The sequence below is a fragment of the Rhinichthys klamathensis genome, unplaced genomic scaffold (assembly GCF_029890125.1).
Source record: "Rhinichthys klamathensis goyatoka isolate OS25496 unplaced genomic scaffold, OSU_Roscu_1.1 h1tg000004l_1, whole genome shotgun sequence".
Taxonomy (NCBI): domain Eukaryota; kingdom Metazoa; phylum Chordata; class Actinopteri; order Cypriniformes; family Leuciscidae; genus Rhinichthys; species Rhinichthys klamathensis.
In genome coordinates, this window is record NW_026606557.1 from 4,346,668 (window position 1) to 4,373,480 (window position 26,813).

At 39.4% G+C, this 26,813-nt stretch overlaps 1 protein-coding gene across 2 annotated transcripts in view; it reads left to right on the top strand.

The window, feature by feature from the left end:
• The first annotated feature begins 5,887 nt into the window (after nucleotides 1-5,887).
• Nucleotides 5,888-26,813, top strand: part of gas7a (growth arrest-specific 7a) — a 39,978-nt gene continuing 19,052 nt past the window's right edge. Inside the window, exons 1-4 of one of the 2 annotated variants that reach the window (XM_056251761.1) lie at nucleotides 5,888-6,003; nucleotides 9,090-9,158; nucleotides 14,131-14,216; nucleotides 19,014-19,082. In XM_056251761.1, coding sequence (XP_056107736.1) covers nucleotides 5,904-6,003; nucleotides 9,090-9,158; nucleotides 14,131-14,216; nucleotides 19,014-19,082 — 324 coding nt within the window. In that variant the 5' untranslated portion in view covers nucleotides 5,888-5,903. The remainder of the gene's footprint in view (nucleotides 6,004-9,089; nucleotides 9,159-14,130; nucleotides 14,217-19,013; nucleotides 19,083-26,813) is intronic. The other variant, XM_056251768.1, reaches the window with a different exon arrangement.

Genomic DNA, 26,813 nt, shown 5'->3' on the forward strand with positions numbered 1-26,813 from the left:
CTGTCATTAAGTGTCATTCGCTCAATTATGACATTTTTAATGCAAATATGACATTGTTTGAGATGTCTTGGTAATGACACCTTGACATAAACCAATACATCATAACCTGTCAGTGTCTTTGTCGTTCTTAAGTTTGATAATTAATCTGCTATGTCATGTTTATGACATATTTATGACAATTTATGTTGTCTTGGTAATGTCAAGTTGTCATTACCAGGTTATGATGTATTGGTCAAGTTGTCATAACAAAGACATCTCAAACAATGCCATAGTTGCATTCAAAATGTCATAATTGCGCGAATGACACTTAATGACAGTTGTCGTAAACATGCATAAACCCTACTTCATATTCATGACATATGTCATGTCATGATTATAAAGGTGTCATGTCAGTTTTATGCACACCCCTTCAAGTAAAGTGTTACCAAAACGCTATAGAAAACAACACCAGAGTGTATAAATGGGTTTTTATGCATCAACATAGCTGCATATGAATGTTTTGTCATCAAAAGATTTGAAAACCCCTTCCTTAAACAACCATAATTTCAATTACAAAGTTGAAAAAAGAAAAATGTCCTAATCTGATATCCTGAAAAAAGTTTGTAATTAAATTCTGTCAACTATAGTGGCCAGTTGAGTGCTTTTAAGTTGCTTTTGCTGACATATACTTCCCTTTTTCCTGGGTTTCACTAAAATGACTGCTTGAGGCATGGAACAAAAAATGGAGAAAAAACCGCCACTTTCCGTGCTTCCTTCACAGACTTAATAGATGAGGCAGATAAATAAAGGGACAGATGTAGGTAGAGAGGTTCAGACAGAGAGAAAAGGGGGTGGACGGAGTGGGTGTGGAATCTCTTTTATGTTATGCATCAAAAGAGGGATCAGACCACAGTGGTCCTCACTGACTGCTGCTGTAAAATGCACGATCGCCTGTGCTATTCAGTTATTAGCCCTTAATATCTTTTTGCTTTATTCTATGAGTTGCTCTGTGCTGAGATGGCCAGTGTTCATTCTTTTTTGAAACACTGTTTAATTGCTGCACTAAAAATGAAATTGCTAAATTCATTTTGTTTTCAAATAGCTTTCCTGAACAGTTCCATATGGTCATATTTATATGCAAGTAACACAGTTGGTGACTTAAACATATGGCTGCTTCTTCAGTAGAGACCTATTATTAATATAATATTTTAAAATGTATCATTAAACATTTAATATTTTTTTTCAAAGGTATACATTTAATTAACACTGTAAATCCAGACAATGAATTAATATAGTCAGAAAAATCTATATTTTTTTTTTAAATGGAACAGTTTATTGAACAGAAACTGAAACTGAAACAGTTAATTTGAAATGGAACAGTTAATTTAGACAATCTAAAACAAAATATGTGCAAGTGTTTTTTTGGTGAGTATCATTTGATACATAGGCTTTTATGGTTAGGATGATAAATTTAGAATATGGAGCTCATATTATTTTATTCAATTCAGTTTTATTCACAATTTGCAATTTAATTCAGTTTTATCCAGAGGCCCAAACTGAGCAAAACTTTGCAATTTAGTGCAGATTCTGATATTTAAATGGCCAAAAAAGTAAGAAAGAATATGTCTGTAAGGTCAGATCAGGCAAAGGAAGAGGAGATGGGGAGGTTGATCCAGAAGCAGACATAGAACTATATTTGTAAAAAAAAAAAAAAAAAAAAAAAGATAATCCACATTACAGGAGTAGTGAAACATAACAGCTTTGGCACCAGCACAAAGCCAATACTAGACACAACTGAGATGAAAGGCATAGCAGAGCTGAGGGGATGAAGACGAAGCTCTCCACCTCAAGGTTATGGGACCGAGGTGGAAACGTGGGCTCGGCAGAGCAGGGTGGAGCCGGTGGGAGTGTGGAGCCGATGGGTCGACAGGCCGAGATGGAGTCCAGGGCTCAAAGGCCCAAGGTACAGCCAGGGGATCGACACACCAGGGCGGAGCTGGAGACCAGGAAGCCCAAAGCGAATCAGAGCAGCAGGGCAGAACCACAGAAGGCGGAGCCAAGAGGCTGAAGGGAGACAGCGAGGGTGAGGCCGAACTTGATGGCTTTGGCAGAGGAGAAGGGATAGAGATTGGGAGATGATAAACCATTAGCGACGAAGGAAACTTGGAGCTGGGCGGAACCAGCGGTGACGTAGAAGACTTGGAGCTGGGCGGAACCCTTAGAGACGAAGGAGACATGGAGATGAGCGGAACCAGCGGCAAATGAAGGAGACTTGAAGATGGGCGGAACCAATAGCAACGAAGGAGACTTCGATATGAGCGGAACCAGTGGCGACAAAGGAGACTTAGAGATAGGCCGAACCATTATCAATGAAGGAGACTTGGAGATGGGCCGAACCATTAGCGACAACGGAGACTTGAAGATGAGAGGAACCAGTGGTGACAAAGGAGACTTGAAGATGAGAGGAACCATTAGCGACAAAGGAGACTTGAAGATAGGCGGAACCAGTGGCGACAAAGGAGACTTGGAGATGGGCAGAATCAGTGGCGTTAAAGGAGACTTGAATATGTGCAGAACCATTAGCACGAAGGAGACATGGAGATGGGCGGAACCAGTGGTGACAAAGGAGACTTGGAGCTGGGCGGAACCAGTGGCGACAAAGGAGACTTGAAGATGAGCAGAACCAGTGGTGACAAAGGAGACTTGAAGATGGGCGGAACCAGTGGCAACGAAGGAGACTTGAAGATGAGCGGAACCAATGGTGACAAAGGAGACTTGAAGATAGGCGGAACCAGTGGCGAGAAAGGAGACTTGGAGATGGGCAGAATCAGTGGCGACAAAGGAGACTTGAATATGGGCAGAACCATTAGCACGAAGGAGACATGGACATGGGAGGAACCAGTGGTGGCAAAGGAGAGTTGGAGCTGGGCCGAACCAGTAGCGACAAAGGAGAATTGTAGATGGGCGGAATCATTAGCGACAAAGGAGAATTGTAGATGAGCGGAACCAGTGGCAACAAAGGAGAATTGTAGATGAGCGGAACCAGTGGCGACAAAGGAGACTTGAAGATGAGCGGAACCAGTGGTGACAAAGGAGACTTGAAGATGGGCGGAACCAGTGGTGACAAAGGAGACTTGAAGATGGGCGGAACCATTAGCGACAAAGGAGAATTGTAGATGAGCGGAACCAGTGGCGACAAAAGAGAATTGTAGATGAGCGGAACCAGTAGCGACAAAGGAGACTTGAAGATGGGCGGAACCAGTGGTGACAAAGGAGACTTGAAGATGAGCGGAACCAGTGGCAACGAAGGAGACTTGAAGATGAGCGGAACCAGTGGTGACAAAAGAGACTTGAAGATGGGCGGAACCATTAGTGACAAAGGAGAATTGGAGATGAGCGGAACCAGTGGCGAATGAAGGAGACTTGAAGATGGGCGGAACCAGTGGCAACGAAGGATACTTGAAGATGAGCGGAACCAGTGGCGACAAAGGAGACTTGAAGATGAGCGGAACTATTGGCACGAAGGAGACATGGAGATGGGCGGAACTAGTGGCGACAAAGGAGACTTGGAGCTGGGCGGAACCAGTGGCGACAAAGGAGACTTGAAGATGAGCGGAACCAATGGTGACAAAGGAGACTTGAAGATAGGCGGAACCAGTGGCGAGAAAGGAGACTTGGAGATGGGCAGAATCAGTGGCGACAAAGGAGAATTGTAGATGAGCGGAACCAGTGGCGAATGAAGGAGACTTGAAGATGAGCGGAACCAGTGGTGACAAAGGAGACTTGAAGATGAGCGGAACCAGTGGTGACAAAGGAGACTTGAAGATGAGCGGAACCAGTGGTGACAAAGGAGACTTGAAGATGGGTGGAACCAGTGGCAACGAAGGAGACTTGAAGATGAGCGGAACCAGTGGTGACAAAGGAGACTTGAAGATGGGCGGAACCATTAGCAACGAAGGAGACTTGGAGATTAGCGGATCCAGTGGCGACAAAGGAGACTTGGAAATGGGGAGAACCATTAGCGACTAAGGAGAATTGGATATGGGCAGAACCAGTGGTGACGAAGGAGACTTGGACCTGGGCGGGCCAGCTGCGATAAAGGAGACTTGGACCTGTGCGGGACCAGCAACGACGAAGGAGACGGAAGACTGGATGGCATCAGTGGGGACTGTAGACCACAAAACACTACATCATCCATCTCATCTAATAGTACATCAGTGGGGACTCAGCTTAGCATACTCAGCTGGAGGATGTGTGGGACTCCATGCCCTCGAACTACCTAATGGGACAGACATTGGGGGTGGCTTAGGCTCTGGGTCTGTAGTGGGCTCTGGCTTTGGGTCCTTGGTGGGTGCGGGCAAGAACATCAACAGGTATGCAAATTCCAAGCAGAGGAGGATAGATTCTCTTCATGTGAGATTCCCTGATCTCTGGTAAGTCCAGCTACCCATAATAGTTAGCCCCAATCCAATAAATTGATTTCAGGGTGGTGTCATCAATGTTGAGAGCTTGGCCAACTCCCAGAACCGGGCGGAATACTCCAACCAGGGAAGACCTTCTCGAACGAGATCAGTGAAAGCATCTGCTAGACCATGTTTTTTTTGTGTTCCAGTAGTCTATAACATCAGGTCAGGCAAAGGAAGATGAGATGGAGAGGTGGATCCAGAAGCAGATGTAAAACTTTATTTATAAACAAAAACAAAGAAGATAATCCTCATATCAGGAGTAGTCAAACCTAACAGCTTTGGCATCAGAACAAAATCAATACATGACAAAACTGAAAAGAAACACAAGCTATAAATACACAGGGGCAAACAAGCTATATTAACCAGACACAGGAGAACTGAATGGTATATAATTCCACATAAGATTCCTTTTACAAAAATTCAAGGCAGACCATGACAATGTTTTAATAAGATAATATTTAAATGCTTACAATAATGTAGTTTTTATTGTGGGGGTTAATTCCATATTACGTAATGGGTTAAACAAATGATATAATACGCTAGAGGTGGGCGAAATGGCAAAAATATCATATCAAGGTTTTTTTTTTTTTCAGGCAGGATCACGATCTTATCACAATTCTTTTTCATGTTGGATTTTGTGTCTATTTTGCAAGTTATTGAGCAATACAGCCAGACATATTTCCCTATTTTAAAATGTAGTCTGACAAGGTAACAAAAGAAAAAAAGAAAAACAATGACAGGCCATTTAGACTAGTGGGTGATACGACCAACATCTTATTTCACTTTATTTTATTTAACTATTTTATCTTTGTTATTAAAATTAAGCATAAAGATGCAAATGACAAACAATTGGGCAAATACAATATACGGTTCAAATTAAATGCTTTAATATTTTAGCTAGTTGTATTTAAAAGTAGCATTCATGAGAAATTGTAGGCCTATGCAAAATACATAGACTTCACTGCATGAATTAAATATACACTGATTCTAATTAAAGCTAAGTTATTCAGTCAAGACCTGTGAGTGATTTTATCTATGTATATTGTTGTTTGATTAATATTAACGACATAGATGGCAGTGTTTATTAGGCTGCCTGTCACTTTAAGACCGAAATCGCGGATACTGACACATCATGTGTCACATCATTATGACATGCATCCGAACTATTTACATTCACTTAACATATGAATGACTGAGTTTATGTAAACCTTGTTTTTTTCTTGACAGCTTAAGCACAATATAAGACTCAAAAGAGAACTTTTACGTTCTCACTACTCACGCGGCCTGTACTTGCGCTGTGTGGCTTTTGTTGTGCACGCGCTTCGGGTGAACGCGCTCAGAAAGGTTATGTGAGCTTATGTGTCAAGCTTTATTATAAATGTATTTATTTATATCTGTTTATATTTATATGCATCTTGTTGCTGCTTGTTTCTGTAGCAGAAGCCAGTAGTCTGCTGTATGCCAACAGAGGAAATCGAGAATGCGTCTCTTCCTGTGGGTTGGAAAAGCTACAGATCACCTGAGGGACGGAAATACTATGTCAACCCAAGCACTAAAGGTATTATTACTGATGTCCTCTGTGTCTTTGTTTATGTCAGGACTCAGTGAGCTTGTTTTGACTGTCTAGAGTTTGAGCAGTATGGAAGCTGTTTTTTGTTTTTTTTTACTCAAAATGTTTTTAGTATTACTGACAGTGAGTGTTCAAGCTAGCAGTCAGATTCAGATACACCTACTGTGCAAAATGTAAACATAATAAGCTGCCAAAGCTTTTTTCTTGTCCCTTCTTGGAATAGGCTGACTGAATCTCTAGAACTGTTAAGAGATAAGAGACTGGTTAAGAGACAAACAAAAACAAAGACATTCTCATTCAAAGGTGCTCTTTTGTAGAGAAAAATAACAATTAGGCCTAAAAGAACAATGAAAAAAAAAAACACACATTGAAAAGCCTATATTCAAATGGCTCATAACATAACATTTCAAAAAGACAGTACAAATATTATCTCAAGAAAAAGGCTCTCACAAGAAAATCTCTATCACAATTTTTCTGTTTGGAGGAAGGCATTTGTGGCTTTTTGAAATGTTCTGTTATGAAATAGCAAGTTGAATACTTTTATTTATCTATTTTTCTGAATTGGATTATTGTTTTTGGATCGTCTATTGTGCTTTGAAAATGAAGCTGCATTCCTTAGGCATACAATAAAAGTACAGGTTTTCCTGATAACACTGCAACTTTTGCCAGCATATCTTTTATGTTGCTGATAAACTGATGCTTTAGGGAAAAATTATGCTTTTGGGCAATGTGCCATAGAGATAAAAACACTATGTATGTGCTACTAATGTTCTCTGCTTTGAGAATCCCAGTTAGGGTTTGTGGCATGGTACAGTGATGGCATCCTAAATATCTCAATTTCACAAATGCAGTGGTTTTTATAAAGACAAGCATTTCTGACACCTGTGCACGTGACATGAATAGTCATACTGTATATAAAAGTAAAAAAGCTCATAGCTAATTTCATTGCCCTTTCCAAATTTATCTAATTTATTGGTCTTTTCACTGCTGCTGTGGTACCAGCCATAGTGATTCATTCACATACCCTCAGGCTCCTTTTTACATGTGTTCGTTGCCTGATAAAAATGCGAAACGTTGATAAGGTATCTCAGAACGTTGTTGTGTATCATAGAATCCAGTTCTTCATCGTTCAGCGCCACAGGCTGGAAAACTTCATTTTATTATTATTATTAACTTCATTAGCATTCTCCATCATCTTTATAGCCTATTCATCTGAAGAGGGACAAATCTAGCTGATCTGGATTAATCTGTTTTCATCTTTCTTCTTCCTCTTTTCTGACAAGCCCCAGCACGCTGCCTGGGACGTATAAAGCTGCAATGACCTCTTGTTTTCCACTGAAGCGTAATTGAAGTGAATTTTGAATTCATGGCGGTTTAGTCATGCTAACTATCAGCAATTTAGAAGTTCAGAAGCCAAAGGACATTTCGTATAATGCAGGATAAAGACCAGATGGATAGAAAGACGCACAAACTACTGTATAAAGGCATGTTCAGCTAATATTTTCCCCTAAAAATAATGGTCCTGTAATGTGGTAGTTACAAAGATATCCAGCCGAACCTTGAGATTGACACCTTGGTGCGACTAGCCCTTTCTTTTGGGATTTGATATTATATCCTGATGTTGTTTTCGCTCTTCAGGTAACTGGATGTTGTGAAGGTCAAACTTTACTTTAAAACTAGCCATGCTGTTCAATGGTCTTTTGTAAACATGTGCTGTGTATTTCTGTTCATTCTGAGCTGGCACCCAGCATGATTCTCTAACAGTCTGGCACTAAACTATGACTGCCCTGTAAACACAGGCAGAACTGTCCAGAGGCGATCTGTTTGTACAGCGCCACAACAATGTGCTGCTTTTCTTTCACTGTAAACACTTTCTGTCTATGCTTATGGTCTGTTTCTCTTTGCTGAAAAAAAATTAAATGCTGTAGTCTATTAAGGACTGGTTCTTATTTGATCAACTTAATGTACTGTATCTTTTGGGCATCGAATTGTGTTATCAAATTTCCATGGGAGCTTGTCAGAACTGTTAATATATCAGTGGTTCTCAGCTGGTTTTGATTCAGGGGCCATATTTATTTTGGAAATAATTCAAAGGGGACATTATGCCCTTTTTCAAAGTCTTGTTTTTGTTTTTGGGGTTTTGTTTTTGCTTGAAATAATAAAAAACATTTTTTTTATATAGATATTTTACATTGTTGCAGCACCTCTTTCCTCAGTCTGTCAGTAATGCCCTGTCTCTAATTCCCTCCTTCCGAAAAGTGCATTGTGCTCTGATTGGTTGGCTGGATGGATCAGTGTGTTGTGATTGGTCAACATAACCGGGAGTTAGGCCTAGGCCTCACCCCCTTTATTTAGCAAATTTATGAATGCCAGTACAGAAGGACCCAATAATAAGTACAGAATAATACCATATGATAGCATTATTGGAGACACAACCATTAACGTCAACAACAAAACTTATGGGCAGCAGTTTTCACTTTTAGAAGTTTTTAAATCGGTGTTATCCTGATTATGTACAATTATATAATCTCATTAAAAAAAAAAATTGCAGTTAGCATTGCTTTTTCCTGCGGATCATGACCCTATCACAACAGACAGAGAACCACTGCTGTACAGCCCTGGATGGCCTATCCGAGGCTGATTAGAAAATTATGTTTGCACAAGAATGTTTCTGTGTGGGAAAATCGTTTTTGACTGAGTGCTTGGAATGAGGGATGCTGTTTTGCAAGAGTTAGCATAAAAAATCCATCTTGACTCACAGGAAACATGGGGCGACTATGTAAGAAAAATATGGTAACAATTTTCAGCCATGGCTGTGTAAAAGAAAAATTGCTTTTGCAATGTTACTCAGTAAAACTGCCCCCAACTTGGGCCGACTATGAGGGATAGTCTTGATTGAAGAAGAGCTTTAGTTTTATTTAATCAGAAATTATCAGTAATATGGAAGCTCAAAGACAGAAAGACAATTTATGTGTACCATCCTAAACCTAATGTAGAGCAATCAAAACTAGTAAGCACTACCAATATGAGTGAAGCATCTGTAAATAATATTAACATGCCTGTGTTTGTGTTAGAGACAACGTGGGAACTGCCAAGCACATCCACCACCATCACAAAAGCTACTGGGTTTCACCGGAACTCAGGTAATTTTTCCACAAGAGCTTGGAAACAATATTGATTTTCATTTCAATAAAATAGCTTTTATTATATAGATATAGAGTTTACAGCTTCCACCGTTTTACAGTTTGCATCTTATATTCAAGAGACAACCTAATGAAATTTTGACAAACACAATTATGTTATTGCTAAAATGCAGTCAATTTATTGCTAAATCATGGGATGACATACTCAGAACAATAAATCAAGATTTTACCATTTTAAGATTATCTAAATGGGTTCATAACTTTATCATTACCTGCTTTGGAAATTAACAGTTAAAGGCAAACATTTTAATTTTAAATTGCACTGGACAAAAATGTAAGGAGAGAACATGGTGGACAGAACAGGGGTTTTCCTGGTCCCAGGAAAAGGAACACGGTCATCCACACACAGAGCACACAATTGCATATTGATAAACTATGTTTAATGCAATGCTAATTGGCAAAACCTTTATTATTGTATAGAATGCTATAAAATAACATATTTTCTGTTACATTCTGTGATAAGAAGCGACAGGTCACAGAAGGAAGTAATTTCAAACACTCGACTGACGTTGTATTGTGAGTTTGGAACAAACATGGTATTAATGTAATAGATTGTTGTGTTTTGATGCTATGCTAAGATAACATGCTAGCTAGCCCTTATGCACCTGTTGCTGTTTATGGCCAATTTTAAAGAGTAAAACCACTTAAGATCACTGGAATGTTTCTTTAATCGAATGGCATTTGATACAGAGACAGAGAAGGGTCACCGGCCCACCGGTGGGCCCAAATCCATTACATTTTTAAAACAGTAATATCCTAAACCTAAACTAATCTTGACAAACTATATATCATTTGAAAGCTTACAATCTCTAGTTTCCATATTTGGTGATTGATTCTCAAAATGAATTACAGAGGAGCCATAATTGATCAATTTGCAACAAGAAAATTTTCATACTCCTAAGGCGTGTTTAGACCTTAATTTTGAAATAGTGATGAACATGAAAAATCATGAAAGAAGGGTAGAAACCTCAGTTTGTTTTCATGCCAAGAGTTCAAAAGCTAGCATCCATTCAATTATTTTAGAAAAAAAGGTCTGAATTTTTTTTAAATATAAAGACAAAAATGATAGATTCACCATTTGTGATGTGGCAGCGCTATAACGCACATACTTGTTCTGTTTGTGTTTCTTAGAGGTTGAATTCATATTAAAATCTGCCAAACATCTCATATTACTTCTGAATAGGATGTCTACTTCATAAATTGTATGAAAATTGTGGAAATAATGGTTCAGATCACTCAAAACACATTTGGAAATGGAGGCGCCCTTATATGAGCAGTAATGGAGTCTGGTTCTCATCTAGTGAAAAAGTTTGGTACTGCGCCTAAACAAAATCTTACTGAAAGCTCATTTTTTGAGATATCAACTTAAAATTTGAAACACAACTTGTTCAGATTTTTGACTTTGATTTTTTTTGCAGTTTTAGAGTCGCCCAGGTTTTGAAAATATATATTTTCTATAAAATATGAATAATTAAATTTTTTACATTGTACATTTTCATAAACTCACACTTCTATAACTTTTTTTCTGTTTCACTTTCTTAATTTATTTCACTTCTACAAAAATCTGCCAAATGTCTTCTTTAAAATGAGACCAATCTTACGTCTATATTCCTAAGCATTCTTGAATTACAACCATTTAAGTTTGAAATGTGCATTTTCATGTATATTCAAAAAAAGGGGGGTGACACTTAAAGGGTTAAAAGTTTGATCAAAGAAATAACAGCTCTACCGCAGTCATAGACAAGCGTGCCATGCCACCATTACAAGCATAGCAGTCATCTCAGATGATCAAATAAAGCTTTGGTGGGACAAATATTAATTTTGTTGGCCACCAAAATATTAGAATATTATATTAGAAAAGGTCATGGTGGACAGAGGTAGAAATAGAAGGGGAATGTGATAGAGCTGTGGAGAGGGTAAAATGTGAACAGAGACAAAGAAAGAATAATACATGGTGGACAGAAATGTTGGGAGAATACAGAGTGGGTGAGGGCATGTTGACAGGTCAAGGGAGAGGACATTATGGAAAAAGGTATACAAAGATAGAGGACATGGTGGAGAGAGGCACAAGAGGTGACATAGTTGACAAAGGTTTAAATAGAAGACGTGTTGGAAGATAACAGGCTAAAGGCCAATTTATACTTCTGCGTCGGGTGCGCGCAGTAGGTACGGCGTAGCATACGCACAGACGCGTACCATACGCCGTACCCTTCGCCGTAACCTGACGCGCACCTCCTCAAAAATGTAACTACACGTCGCGACGACGCAGACCGCAAGATCTGTGATTGGTCGGCTTGGTAGCATCGCGTTTCCTCCTATGCATTTCCGGCGTGTTCTTCTGCACCGCCCGCCATTTTTAAATTCTCAGTACAGCGAAACTGTTAAAAAAACTAAAAATTTACCTTTTCCACCTCGATAAGCTCCAACTCCAACATGATCTGCTCTCTTTCAGTCGCCATTGCTTGTAGTAACCTAAACTCAAAACAGCCGCGAGGAATCTTCTTCTTCTTGCCGCGAGGAATCTAAACACAGTGGAACATTAAAACCCTCCGCCGCCAACTAGCGTTTCGGCACTGTACTGCAGAGCAACGCAGACCTAAACGCAGAAGTATAAATGCTCATGACGGCGTCGCCTACGTGCGTAGCCTACGCCGTACACTAAGGCGTACACTCGACGCAGAAGTATTGGCCTTAAGAATCAGAGACATGGGAACAGCAGTAAGATAAAGAATGTCCCAGTATTTCAGGAGAGTGTTGTCTGTTTATCAAATGCTGGATGTCAGTGCGCATATCAGGGAAGGCTGGCTCATTAATGCTCTGACTGTGTGTGTTTCTTCAGCCCTGAGGGAGGGAGAGGGACAGCTCAAAGAAGAACAACGTTGTGCCACAGCCTCCATCATAATAATCACTCACCACCACTGGACACAGTCACTGAACACGCACACACAGGCTGTTCAGCCTTTGCGAGAGCTGAACGTTAGCCATCTGTGGGCCATGGGGCCAGACTCAGTGATATGAATACCATTTGGACATAATGTATTATCTTGCTCGTTAGCTTCAGTGTAGTGTCAGTAAGGGTTTATTAAGTCAATGTGCACTGCTCGCATAGGCTGATGAAAACAGAACAAGCTCCATTCCAAAATACAGACTACTGTCTAAAACAGGGGTTCTCAACTCTGGCCCCCGAGGTCCACAGAGCTCCAGCCTTAATCAAACACACTTGAACAAACTAGTCTTGAGAATTATTAGAAAGTTGCTGGCAGGAAAGTGCGTTTTGGTTGATCAGATCACAAGTAGACGAGAGAGACGTATTCCTGTTTACACCTGTTTTTTTAATTCGTCTCTTTTGTCCACTTTTTTCAACCACTTCTGTCCTGATTTCTTCAAAGGGACAAAATGGGCGGGTAAATTAATTTTTTTTTTCTTCAGATCTTTCGATCCAATTTATTTATTTAAACATCGCAATTTACATATGTACGCGCCCGGAGACGGCGGAACAACACAAAGAGAGCAACAGCTTTCATTTCTGCTCTGATAGACGCATTTAGAAATTATTAGAAATCAGGAATGATGAGAGAACGTTGTGCTTGGTACGTTTTTCGTCTTCAAACCAAACTTGGTTCTTCAGCCGTCAAAGTTTAAATCCCGTCTGGCTAGCACGCTTCGCATAATGTTTACTTGTTAAGTCAGTAGACAGAGAGTAGGCGGTCTTTTGTGGCTGTTCGAACACATTCGACCACATGAGAATTTGCTCTAGGAGAGCAATCCAGTCTAATGCATTTTCGACTTCCTCTGGAAGTGGTCGAAAGTGGACAAGCTCAAAACGTTTTAGACCCCGTTTACACCTGTATTTAGCTCCATCCACTTGTGATCCGATCGACCAAAACGCATCTTAATACCAGGTGTAAACAGGGCCTTAGGCCGTGTGTCCACCAAAGCGTTTTTCCACGCGCCTGGCGTATGTTTTCAATTGTTTTCAATGGGAGCGCCGCGTTTTTAGAACGCCATGAGCGCAACGAGGCGCTGAACGTTTTTTTTTCACGCTGAAGCGCTGAGACTTTGGCGTTTTTACTGGTCGCCGAGAGTTGAAGAATGTTCAACTTTGGGTAAAACGCAGCGCTCATCACTCACTTTTTACCCAGCCGTCCAATCACAGTGGAGGAGGGGCGGGACTAATACCACACCGAGCAACTGTCACAACATTCTTTCTGTACAACGACATCAACCAGCAGAGATAACCGAACAAAATGGATGAAAAATTAATTTTTAGTATGAAACAAATTATCTGCGAAATCAGTTACAAGTAAACTGTGCTGCGGATATTCTGTATCATAGCAACGAAACGTCTCAACGGAAAAAACGCTGCGCTGCCAAAACGCTCTCAAGCGCCCACAGCTAGGCGTCTTCAGCAGAGCGTCTAGCGTTTTCAGCTGGCTAAAAACGCTTTGGTGGACACACGGCCTTATGAATTAAACAGTCAAGTTACTTTGAAATCAAGAAACTTTCTGTTGGTCATCGCTGTGAACCAAATTGAACCTGTTCTGAAATCTGCATGTGGAACGCCACCCTCACACCAATCCTTGTACTTTTCAAATGACTGGATTGTGCACTATTAAAACATGGCACAAAAAAAAAACCTGTAAATGTGACCGCATTTGTATACCTCTCTATTTGGATTCTAGCATAAAAAAGTTAGCAAACCCCTCACTTAGAGTTCCCTTACAGGAACCATCCCCCTACAGATCTCTCTTGTGATTGGCTTCAGGGCCCATGCGATTCTTTCTGAGATTAAACAAGCAACCATCTGGTTATCAGTCTTGAAATTGAATCACTATTGCACACCAACTTTTGAACATATGTTTGGGAAACCTATGAGGTTAATGAAGACTCACTTTCTGCCTCTGTGTTGCAGTAAATGGTTGTCAGTCTCCCGGAGCCTCTGGTCATGTGCTGGAACATCCAGATGTGTCCCTAAGGAAGACCAACATAAGCAACCAGGTACAGTCCCATTTTGAGATATCACCTGCTCATGAATATAGCATCAAGTAAATCTGAACTTCTGTGTAGTGTATCTGTGGAATGATTCCAAGAATAACTCGCAAATAGTTTACAAATACCAAATGATTTGGTCTTCCATTGCTGCTTGGATTCTGACAGAAAGATATGAGTCAGTAGATCTGGTGCCATCTGCGCCAATCTGGGGACAGTAACAGTTAAAGATGGTGAAGCAGTGCCAAGTAAAACCCTCCCTATCCCACGTGATCTACTAACAGCCAGACAAGGGCAGCTCATGCCATCAGCAAATCGGGAGCGGCAAAGAGTGGGCCATATGGACGGCCCAGTTCTGGATCCTTTTACGCTGTTAGAGTTTGATCTCAGGCCAGGATTGGGAAGGTGTTGGGTTTTAAGCGGAGCTGGGGAGGGTTAGACGGATAGGACGAGGTACGCTGGGGGTGCGGAACAGTTATCGACCGGGACTGGGTGAGCGGCGAGGAACGGAACCGGAGGTTGCGGGCCTGCGCTGACATGTTCTGCAGGACGGTAAGACAGAAAGTGTGTGGTTGTGCACGTTCATTAGCTTCTCGTTATACGGAGTGCTGTGCATGCTGGATCTTTGGCCATGTACCGGCCATGTTTTTAATTAGAAAGATGGAGTGTGTACATAGGTGTACAGACGCTCTGCAAATAATGCAAACATGCACTATGCTAGTACAGTTAAGCACAGAGGGGAGACGGTGTAGTTTGATGCATGCTGGGAGATGTTTGCTTATACACATGCTAAGCACAAAGTCTCTAACACCTGCTAACACAAGGATGGTGATGCAGCGTCTGCAGCTTGAAATAAGGCACATACACACACTTGCACTCACCAGCTTTGGACACACACACACAGGCACACCTCTCTCGAAGCAGTAATACTGATGCAAAATGAATACAGATACCTTGAAGCATCAGCCAGTCTGAAAGATAAGCTCACACCAACACACACACACACACACACACACACACGGGCGGTGAGAAATGCTTTGTTTTCGCAGGTCATGTGTTTTTTTCTCTCGTCTGACAGCATGCTGTTGTTCGAAGCTTACCTCCAATGATAATTAGCCCTATTTCCCCCCCTCCTCCCTCTCTCTCCTCCCCTCCTCTCAAACACGCGTATGTTGTACAGGAGGGAGGGGGTGTGGTTCTGTTTTAGTAAATCATTTGCCTCCCATCATTTTTCTCTTCTTATGTTTAACCTTTTTTTCTTTGTTATTAATATTATTATTTAAATTAGTGGTGTTTGCTAAGACACATCCCTATTACTATTGCTTATTGAACTTTGGCTCATTGCTCACTTCACACCATTTGTACTGTGAATGATACCTCAATTATGTAGATTGTTGAGGGGATGTGTGTTATTACTTTTCTAAGACATATGATGATCTTTTTGCCTGGCATGCAATCAAACTGGTGAAAAACCCCATAGATTTACCCTGAAAAAGAGACCCGAGTCATCTCTAAAGACTAGAATATCATAGAGACTTGGGGGTGGACTCTTTTGACTTGGACCAGTAAGCAACTGCCTAGCAACCACCCTGAAATCCCTAGCAACCGCATAACAGCATGCTAACAACCACTAAGAGCATTTTTCGTCAGCTGTTCTCCATAATATGCATCTCTTATGTACGGCTCTTTTTAAAGGACAAAAACTCTTGAGTGAATTTCACAAAAGAAATGCCCAGCCAATATTTTACCCCAGAATTAAGAGAAAAAAAGTGTATTTGTTTTTTCATATTTTCATTTATATATTATATAGTTTATTTAATTATGTGTCCACTGTGACTTTGTTTACATGATAATTAATCATATTTCCCCCCAAATTTTAATTAAACTTACATTTTGGAAAACAAATTAGATTTTTATATTTTTAATTAAGATTTTTTACAGTAGAAAATGTGCTATAAATATTGGAATTGAGTACTGCATTAATGCAGTATTTAGAAATAAACATTTTAAATGTCCAAAAAACTGGTTTTCTTTTTTTGACCCTTTTACGCACAGATGTCACTCCAGTGGACAGCTATTCAAAAAGCATTTTCTTGCGTATGCATGGGTTTTGATGGTGTAGTTGCACATCTACTTCCACAGTGGACTCTAGCGCATCCTATACACTGCCACCAAGTGGCAAGCCTATGTTACTAAAAATAAAAGATGGCCGACGGCCAGTCAGAAATGCCAAGTTTCTCTGGAAAATCAATCCATTCCTTCTATCCTAGGAGACTCTTGCAGGTAAAACAAAATGTTGTAGCATCAAGTAACATCTAAGGAGTCATATTATTGTTAAATTGTCCAAGTATTGATTTTAGATTGGGAGGAAATCCTGATTAATCATCTGTCCACTAAATTGGACATCATGCATCACTAGCTATATTTCAGATACAATTCATACTATTACTGTGACTGTTGTTTTTGAAAATTCTTCATCCGCAGAAACTGTTTTGGCTGTAAATAAATGTATTTGTGACCCTGGATCACAAAAATAGTCACAAGTAGCACGGGTATATGTGAGGCAATAGCCAACAATACATTGTATGGGTCAAAATGATCTATTTTTCTTTTATGCCAAAGATCTTTAGGATATTAAGTAAAAATCATGTTCCATGAAGATATTTTGTAAGTTTCCTACCGTAAATATATAAAACATTTATTTGAGTGAATGCAGCACAATCGCTAACATAAATGGACAACTTTAAAGGCGATTTTCTCAATGTTTTGCACCCTCAGATTCCAGATTTTCAAATAGTTGTATCTCGGCCAAATATTGTCCTATCATAACAATAATTTCCAGCTGGTCGAACGGAAACAAACTCAATAATAGAAGCTGTATTATATATATTTTCTAGTTTTCACATGATTTTCTATCACTTTATTCATTGGTTTGTTAAATACACACATTATTGCTGTGTTATTACTGTATTATGTTTAATATGGTATCTCCTCAGTTAAAACGAAAAACGCATACTGTCCACTCAAGTGGACATCTGAAAATATGTTTTATGTGTAATTTTTTTTTAGTTTTCCATGCATGAAGAGCAATAAAAAACACATAAGAACAAAAAAATCCTGATTGAGGTTGTAATACACTCACCTAAAGGATTATTAGGAACACCAGTTCAATTTCTCATTAATGCAATTATCTAATCAACCAGTTGCTTCAATGCATTTAGGGGTGTGGTCCTGGTGAAGACAATCTCCTGAACTCCAAACTGAATGTCAGAATGGGAAAGAAAGGTGATTTAAGCAATTTTGAGCGTGGCATGGTTGTTGGTGCCAGACGGGCCGGTCTGAGTATTTCACAATCTGCTCAGTTACTGGGATTTTCACGCACAACCATTTCTAGGGTTTACAAAGAATGGTGTGAAAAGGGAAAAACATCCAATATGCGGCAGTCCTGTGGGTGAAAATGCCTTGTTGATGCTAGAGGTCAGAGGAGAACGGGCCGACTGATTCAAGCTGATAGAAGAGCAACTTTGACTGAAATAACCACTCGTTACAACCGAGGTATGCAGCAAAGCATTTGTGAAGCCACAACACGCACAACCTTGAGGCGGATGGGCTACAACAGCAGAAGACCCCACCGGGTACCACTCGTCTCCACTACAAATAGGAAAAAGAGGCTACAATTTGCAAGAGCTCACCAAAATTGGACAGTTGAAGACTGGAAAAATGTTGCCTGGTCTGATGAGTCTCGATTTCTGTTGAGACATTCAGATGGTAGAGTCAGAATTTGGCGTAAACAGAATGATAACATGGATCTATCATGCCTTGTTACCACTGTGCAGGCTGGTGGTGGTGGTGTAATGGTGTGGGGGATGTTTTCTTGGCACACTTTAGGCCCCTAAGTGCCAATCGGGCATCGTTTAAATGCCACGGCCTACCTGAGCATTGTTTCTGACCATGTCCATCCCTTTATGGCCACCATGTACCCATCCTCTGATGGCTACTTACAGCAGGATAATGCTCCATGTCACAAAGCTCGAATCATTTCAAATTGGTTTCTTGAACATGACACTGAGATCACTGTACTAAAATGGCCCCCACAGTCACCAGATCTCAACCCAATAGAGCATCTTTGGGATGTGGTTAAACGGGAGCTTCGTGCCCTGGATGTGCATCCCACAAATCTCCATCAACTGCAAGATGCTATCCTATCAATATGGGCCAACATTTCTAAAGAATGCTTTCAGCACCTTGTTGAATCAATGCCACGTAGAATTAAGGCAGTTCTGAAGGCGAAAGGGGGTCAAACACAGTATTAGTATGGTGTTCCTAATAATCCTTTAGGTGAGTGTAATTCATACATGAAATGGTTAAGCAAAAAACCCCAACAAAAAAAACCCCACATTATTTAAATTTTGGGGTAAAATATGACCTGGACGTGTTCTTATCAGGCTTTATGAGATTCACCCTCTTTTCTGGTGACCGTGTGCCCTTTTAACTGTTATTGAAGTCTCGTGTTCCTCACCCACTCTCTCTGCCTATGTCTCTCACTCCCTCTCACTCCGTCACGCTTCCACGACCCCCCTCCCCCTGAGACCCCCACCACACACACACACACGCTCCACTCTGCATCGCTTGCCACAGCAACAGAGCCAGGCAGTCAGACTGCACGCGGGAGTCGAGCGAAAAGAGTGCAAAAAGAGTGAGCCAGCGAGAGAAGGAAAGAAAGAGAGGAGGCACGAATCAATGGAGATGGAGGAAAGCTTTGATGCGGACGGCAGTTTTGATGATGCCTCCTGTCTGTCCCCCCAGAGCCCAGGGTCCACGTCCCCGGCCAGGAGGCAGAATAAGGAGAAGGAGATCAGGGAGACCAAAATCACTGTGAGTATCGACAATTGATAACACACACACAGCTATACACTTACACTGCTGTCAAGTAGACGCATATATGAGACGCTCTTAATATCATCAGTCACTCGATTTATTAGCTTTAATCATAACGTCGATCAGAAAGAGTCATGATGTGCGTCTTTTGCAGAACTGGCCACTGGGAATTTAAATCAGTGTTTCCCTGAAGTGCTTCACAGATGTTAAACATCTGCTCAGTGTTTTGTGCCACTCTTTTCACTGCTTCGTGTGTGTGTGTGTGTGTGTGTGTTTCATGAGTGATGTTGCTGGAAGTTTGTGTGTGCGCTTCAGAGAGTCTGAAGATGCACTATGACTACTGGATTACATCACCACTGTTTTGCAATACCATGTTTTAAAGGATTCACCAACATGGACGTGTTCATTGAAATAATCATTACTGAGATTATTTGCTATGATGGAACTCCCCCGGGAACTGCTTTGAATGGAGACAAATGGAATAAAACGGAGTGGACAAAAAACACTTTTCAGAAAACCACTCTTGTCTTTGTCCTTCTTGCACATGCATTACATTTTCCCACTTCCCAAGAGACCACTTGCTATTCCAAATGTTCTCGACCAGCGTTCAACCGCACCAAGGAAGAGAGTATTTTGAATGCCAACACAAGCTTCTGTTGTGTGACATGGCTGATGCTCAACAGTGGGAATCTCGCGCACGAATGCGGCGCTCGAAGACTCGCCACTTCTTTTCAAATTATGTATGCAGTGTGAGTGCGGAGACGTGGCTTTGCAGCTGTACTCCAACCCTGCTTTGATCCAGCTTTACCTGGAAACGTCATAAGGCTCACACTACTGGTGTGCTTTGGGTTTCATGGGAAGCCGAAGCCGTCAAGAATCTAGTTGCGTTGCAGTGCATTTAGAAACGCAGATATGGTTCATAAAGCAGCGCACAGAAGGTCAGATGTTGCAGCCGCATGCCACTGCAGGTCAACTCGCAACACTGATTTACTCACACCAGAAGTGCTTCACTTCTAAATAAGCCCTAACATCCACTTAGAGAGTGTGTAGCTGGCTGGGCGATATTTTTGATGTCTAACTCTCATTCATGAAAACGACTGACTGGCACCTCTACAGTATATATTTACATTAACATTCATTGAGGGTGTTTATGGCAGGCTTGGGTTGGTTAGGGTTATGTAACCTGTAGTGTGAGAGATATTCTGGTGTGTGTGTGTGTGTGTGTATAGGGCAGGTGAGGTGTCCGTCAGACGAGAGAGAGACCGCCCACCGCCCACTAGACATGGCTAGTCCAGTTTCCATGGTGACAAAGGCAATAGTACTGACTAACTGGTGTTGAAAAAAAAAAAAAAACACACACACGCACACAAAGAGAAAAAAAGAAAGAGTGCGAAATGGGAGGAATGAAAGAAAGCTGTCATTCAACCTGTCACTGTTTGTTCAGAGAGGCAGCATGCAGGGAGTTTAGTATGCTGCGGTTTTAGTGGCAGGTATAAGACTGCTCTAGTATTCATAGTGGTGTGCGTTAATAAAACGTGTCATTTCCTCTAACAAAGGAAGTCTGTTCGCTTATTGAAGCTGAAGGGACAATGTAGCTACAGTTATTATCGCAAAATAATCCCCTATAGGGTGATAAGAAGGGTCTTGATCAAGGGTTGAATGCTTTTTTTTTTTTAATGACCAGCTGGCTGTACATAATTCCAGTTATTAGACATATGGACACTACTATTTTTAATGTTTTTGAAAGAAGTATCTTATGCTCATCAAGGCTGCATTTATTTGATCAAAAATACAGACAATATTATTACAATTTAAAATAATGATTTTCTATGGTAATATACTTTAAAATGTAATTTATTCCTGTGATCAAATCTGGATTTTCAGCATCATTACTCCAGTCTTCAGTGTCACATGATCCTTCAGAAATCAATCTAGTATGATTTATTATCAATGTTGGAAATAGTTATGCTGCTTAAGTAAACATTTTTTATAAATTGTGATGTTTTTTTCAGGATTCTTTGATGAATAAAAAGTAAAAAATAAAAATAACAGCATTTATTTAAAAAAGCAATATTTTGTAACAATAAACACTACCCTCCAAAAGTTTGGGGTCTGCAATTTTCTTCTTTCTTTTTTTGAAAGAAATTAATACTTTTATTCAGCAAAGGATGTTTTGTTGTTAAAAAGGGATAGTAAATATTTATATTGTTATAAAAAAAATTCTGTTTTGAACAAATGCTGTTCTTTTTTACTTTTTGTTCATCAGTGAATCCTGAAAAAAAGTATCACAGGTTAAAAAAACAAAAACATTAAATATATCTACAGGTGAAACCCGAAAAATTTGAATATCGTGCAATAGTCCATTTATTTCAGTAATTCAACTTAACGGTGAAACTAAAATATTATATAGACTCATTACATGCAAAGTGAGACATTTCAAGCCTTTATTTGTTATAATTTTGCTGATTATGGCTTACAGATATGAAAACCCCAAATTCAAAAATAGAATATTGTGAAAAAGTTTTCATATCTGTAAGCCATAATCATCAAAATTATAACAAATAAAGGCTTGAAATGTCTCACTTTGCATGTAATGAGTCTATAATATAATATATTAGTTTCACCGTTAAGTTGAATTACTGAAATAAATGGACTTTTGCACGATATTCTAATTTTTCGAGTTTCACCTGTAGATATATTTAATGTTTTAAAAAATAAATAAAAGATGTATATAACAGCACAACTGTTTCCAACATAGATAATAACTGAGTATCAAATCATCATATCAGAATGATTTCTGAAGGATCATGTGACACTGAAGACTGGAGTAATGATGCTGAAAATTCAGCTTTAAATACCATGAAATATATGACTATGGCAATCAAACTGCATAATGGTATACAAATACTCTAGTACTACTCATATGATACAATCACTGAACCATTACACTTTTTTTATTTTGCTGAAATGCACCATTTATCTAAAATTTGACTAGAAATATCAATATTACAAAACACACCACTAGAACTGTAATGCATATATATGGATTTCTGTACATATTACAAGGTATTTTTAGCTCACTCGAAACGCACAAGCGATTCTCCATGACAACCACTGAACTGGAGACAATCAATAGCGTGAGGTTGTTGAAAAAGCTGGCCTAGAAGCTTTCACCTTTCGCTCACCTTCAGTATCTTCTGAGTATCACTAATGTGGAACGAAAAGCATGTCAGTTTGGCTGATTGATCCACGCTGGCTCTCAGTCCTCGATGCGCTTTCCTGCGCTTGAAATAATAGGAAGCTGGTCGTAGTGCATGCGCTTGTAAACAACTGCATATTGTGAACTAGAAATATCTGGAGACCCCGTTTGAGACATGTTTGTTTGCGAAAATGGTTTGCACTTCGAAATGATGTCATCCATTATTGGTATTGCACAAATATTGTTTTGTAATGGGGGAAAATGCCCTTACAGGAAACGCAATTTGTCGCTTAGCAACAGAGGCTGAGGACCCTACAGTCTGAGCAGCGGTGGAGATCTCTGTATGTATGGATGGATGGATGTTGGAGTGAAGCTGACTGGATTTGTGTTTTGTAGATTTATTTGTTTGCTTGCCTGGTGATTTCGTGTCCCTTATGCCTGCTGCATGCTATCATGAGGTCGGTGATATTTGCGGCTGTAAAGCAGAAATGTTTGGTTTCCAGAAGCCGAGTTCATTACTGCATTAAAAGGGAGTAGGGCAGCGGGTTCATGGGCCGGTGCCAGGCATACACTGGGCACAGACATTCTGCTTACACAAACAAATAGTGCGTCCGTTTTTTACCTTTCCCTTCACTCGCACTCGCACGCGAACACACACACACGCATAAACACAGTTATACACACATATCTTGCCAGTGTTGTGGTTTATTTCTAAACTCCTGACTTAAAGGCAGTGATTACTGCTCTGTCTAGAGAGTTTTTATATGGAATTCAACAAAGAGATATTTAACTCTTAAAGGGATAGTTCACCCCAAAATATCAATTATCTCATCATTTACTCACCCTCATGTCGCCCAAACCTGTATGACTTACTTTCTTCAGTGGAACATAAAAAAAGACATCGAAGACTGATTGAAGTTTTTTCTTTTTCTTTTTTTTTTTTGGTTTTGTTTTACATTTTGCGTTTTGTGTTTTGTTTTACATTTGTTTCATTTTTGTTTTAGATTTTCCGTTTGCTTTGCATTCATTTTTTGTTTTATGTTTTGTTGTATGTTTTACATTTTGCATGTTGTTTTGTTTGTTTTGTTTTGTTTTACATTTTGCGGTTTGTGCTTTGTTCCTTTTGTTTTGTTTTGTTTTACATTTTACACTTTGTTTTGTTTTTATTTCGTTTTAAATTTTAAATTTTACGCTTTGTTTTGTTTTACTTTTGTTTTGTTTTACATTTTGCGGTTTGTGCTTTATTCCTTTTGTTTTGTTTTACATTTTACGCTTTGTTTTGTTTTACATTTTACACGTTTGGTTTTTGTTTTGTTTTGCGTTATACATTTTGTGCTTTGGTTTTTTTGTTTTGTTTTATTTTACACTTTACGCTTTGCGTTTTTGTTTTGTTTTACATTTGTTTGTTTTACATGTGCTTTGTGTTTCGTTTCTTTTGATTTGTTAGTTTGTTTTGTTTGACATTTTACACTTTGTATTTTGTTTTATTTTACATTTGTTTTGTTGTATATTTTACATTTTGCACTTCGTGTTTTGTTTTGTCTCTTATGTTTTGTGTTTTGTTTTACGTTTTGCTTTGCTTCGTTTTGATTCTTGTCCAACCAACGAAAAAGTCAGTGGCGTAGAATGTTGTTTAGATGATGTGAGACTGAGTAAATGATGACAAAATATAACGTTTTGGGTGACGCTGCTGAAAAATCCAGCATTGCCTCTCACAGCCAGTGATTGAAATAACTGCGGCCCTCATCCAACCTAGTTTACTACAATATCAAGAGTAACAGCCCTCCCCGCACTGATGCAGAGTGCGGTGTCCCAAATAGTGATTAAAGTTTCATATTTGGTGGATGTGAACTGACCTTACATCAGCCCAGATGAAAAAAAAGCATGTGGAGGGGGATGTATTTCAGTGTGGACAGAGGGTGTAATAAGCTCCTGATAATGACGCATCACCTCGCTGAGGAGTTATAAGCAGAGGAGATGGACCTGAATCTGATGAATGGTCTCATTTGGTGGAGGATGAGAGGCTACGGTAAACAACAGGAGTGATAGATGTGGCGGCACTGTAAGGGAAAATCTAGTGGCCACGACAATCAGAGGGATCTTCCAGGCATGAAATGAACAAAGTGACGGAGCACGATTGAGTAAATCAGTTCAAACGGCATCAGATTAGGAAGTGTCTGGTGTGAGAGATATGGTCTTATCACCGTGCATAATGTATGGTGGCCCATCTATTGAATGTCTTGATTGTAATTGCGTTTTTTTATGTATGTGTGTGTGTGTGTGTGTGTCTTTGTGCTCAGGTTTACTCAATTTGCATTGCGCCATCTTTTCCTTTTGTGCAAGTGATGTAGACCTAAACGCTGCTGAACGCTACAGCGGAGGAGTTAGCATTCAGAGATGCTTTGCTGAGACAAGATAGAAAAGTCATCAAGGCTTGCCCTGATAGTCCTCTGGAAAAAAATATTAGCCAGCATTCTGTGCGTTTTGCTCAGCATTTTGTGGCTATAAGCCATTGTCAGGGAACGGGTAGATATCAATATTAGTGTGTATTTCAAATTAGAAATATATAAACTTCTTTTCAAAAGTTTGTAGTTCAGAAGAACAGCATTTATTTGAAATGCTAGGAAGCTTGTTTCTGCCATAGAATAAACAATGTAATTGCTATACTTTATATCTCACAATTCTGACTGTTTTCTTGGAATTGCTTGATATAAACATGCAATTCTGACTGTATAACAAGCAATTGCATTTTATTAAAAAAGTCAGAATTGTGAGATAAAAAGTTGCAATTCTATATATATATATATATATATACTATATATATATATATTTAATGTTTTAAAAATATAAAAATATTTTTTTAATGTTTTTTTTACTTTGGAAAATTAGCCAATTTGTATGCCTTCACAATTTATCACCATTATATAACATTTAAATATTTAAATATATAATTTAATTATTATCTATCTATTTAAGTCTACCTACATCGGGAAAGCATAAACAAATGCATTTTATAGTATTTTTTTTCATTTGCACAATAATATTGTAAATAATTGTATATTAATTATGATAATATTTTTGCATATTTTTGATATTTGCATAATGATAATATTTATGCATATATATATATATCAATTACAATGTGCCATTTATTATTTATTTATTTATTACAATGTGCCTAATTACACAAAGTCTGTGATCAACATTTATTGAAATTATGAAACTATGAAATTATTGATGCCAAATTTAATGTAACAGAGTTTAAGTAATTATAGCGAATAGGACTGTTAACAATACGTAACTATTGGTAGTTTGCAAGACCACATATTAATTGAACTGGGGTAAACATTTTTGAATCTGCCATTGAAAAACGGTGGTCCTCCAGTGGTGGTTACTTTATTCCTGAGGTGGATTTCTTGAAAGTTCTGTAGTAACATTTACAAATTAAATTATTAAAAGAAATACTATAAAAAAGCCTTGATTGAGTTAGATTAAAAAAAAGAGACATTAGTCTCTAGACATAGTGTGTTAAATAGATATAAATATACACTCACCTAAAGGATTATTAGGAACACCTGTTCAATTTCTCATTAATGCAATTATCTAATCAACCAATCACATGGCAGTTGCTTCAATGCATTTAGGGGTGTGGTCCTGGTCAAGACAATCTCCTGAACCCCAAACTGAATGCCAGAATGGGAAAGAAAGGTGATTTAAGCAATTTTGAGCGTGGCATGGTTGTTGGTGCCATGGATCCATCATGCCTTGTTACCACTGTGCAGGCTGGTGGTGGTGGTGTAATGGTGTGGGGGATGTTTTCTTGGCACACTTTAGGCCCCTTAGTGCCAATTGGGCATCGTTTAAATGCCACGGCCTACCTGAGCATTGTTTCTGACCATGTCCATCCCTTTATGGCCACCATGTACCCATCCTCTGATGGCTACTTCCAGCAGGATAATGCACCATGTCACAAAGCTCGAATCATTTCAAATTGGTTTCTTGAACATGACAATGAGTTCACTGTACTAAAATGGCCCCCACAGTCACCAGATCTCAACCCAATAGAGCATCTTTGGGATGTGGTGGAACGGGAGCTTCGTGCCCTGGATGTGCATCCCACAAATCTCCATCAACTGCAAGATGCTATCCTATCAATATGGGCCAACATTTCTAAAGAATGCTTTCAGCACCTTGTTGAATCAATGCCACGTAGAATTAAGGCAGTTCTGAATGCGAGGGGGTCAAACACAGTATTAGTATGGTGTTCCTAATAATCCTTTAGGTGAGTGTATATTTGACACACATTAGTGTGTTAAATAGATATCAAAGTTAATGGAATATCTTAATAATTTACATAACTTTGCAAAATATCTTGCTTACAAGAGGGTAAGACCAATTTGTTTACAGTGGAGTATTTGAGCATGAATATGTGTGTGTGTGTGTGTGTGTGTGTGAGGCACTGAAGGGCTACGGTAGGGAGCACATCCTGTTTGGCAGTGGCAGGGAGGCGGTACAGATGGTGAGCATTA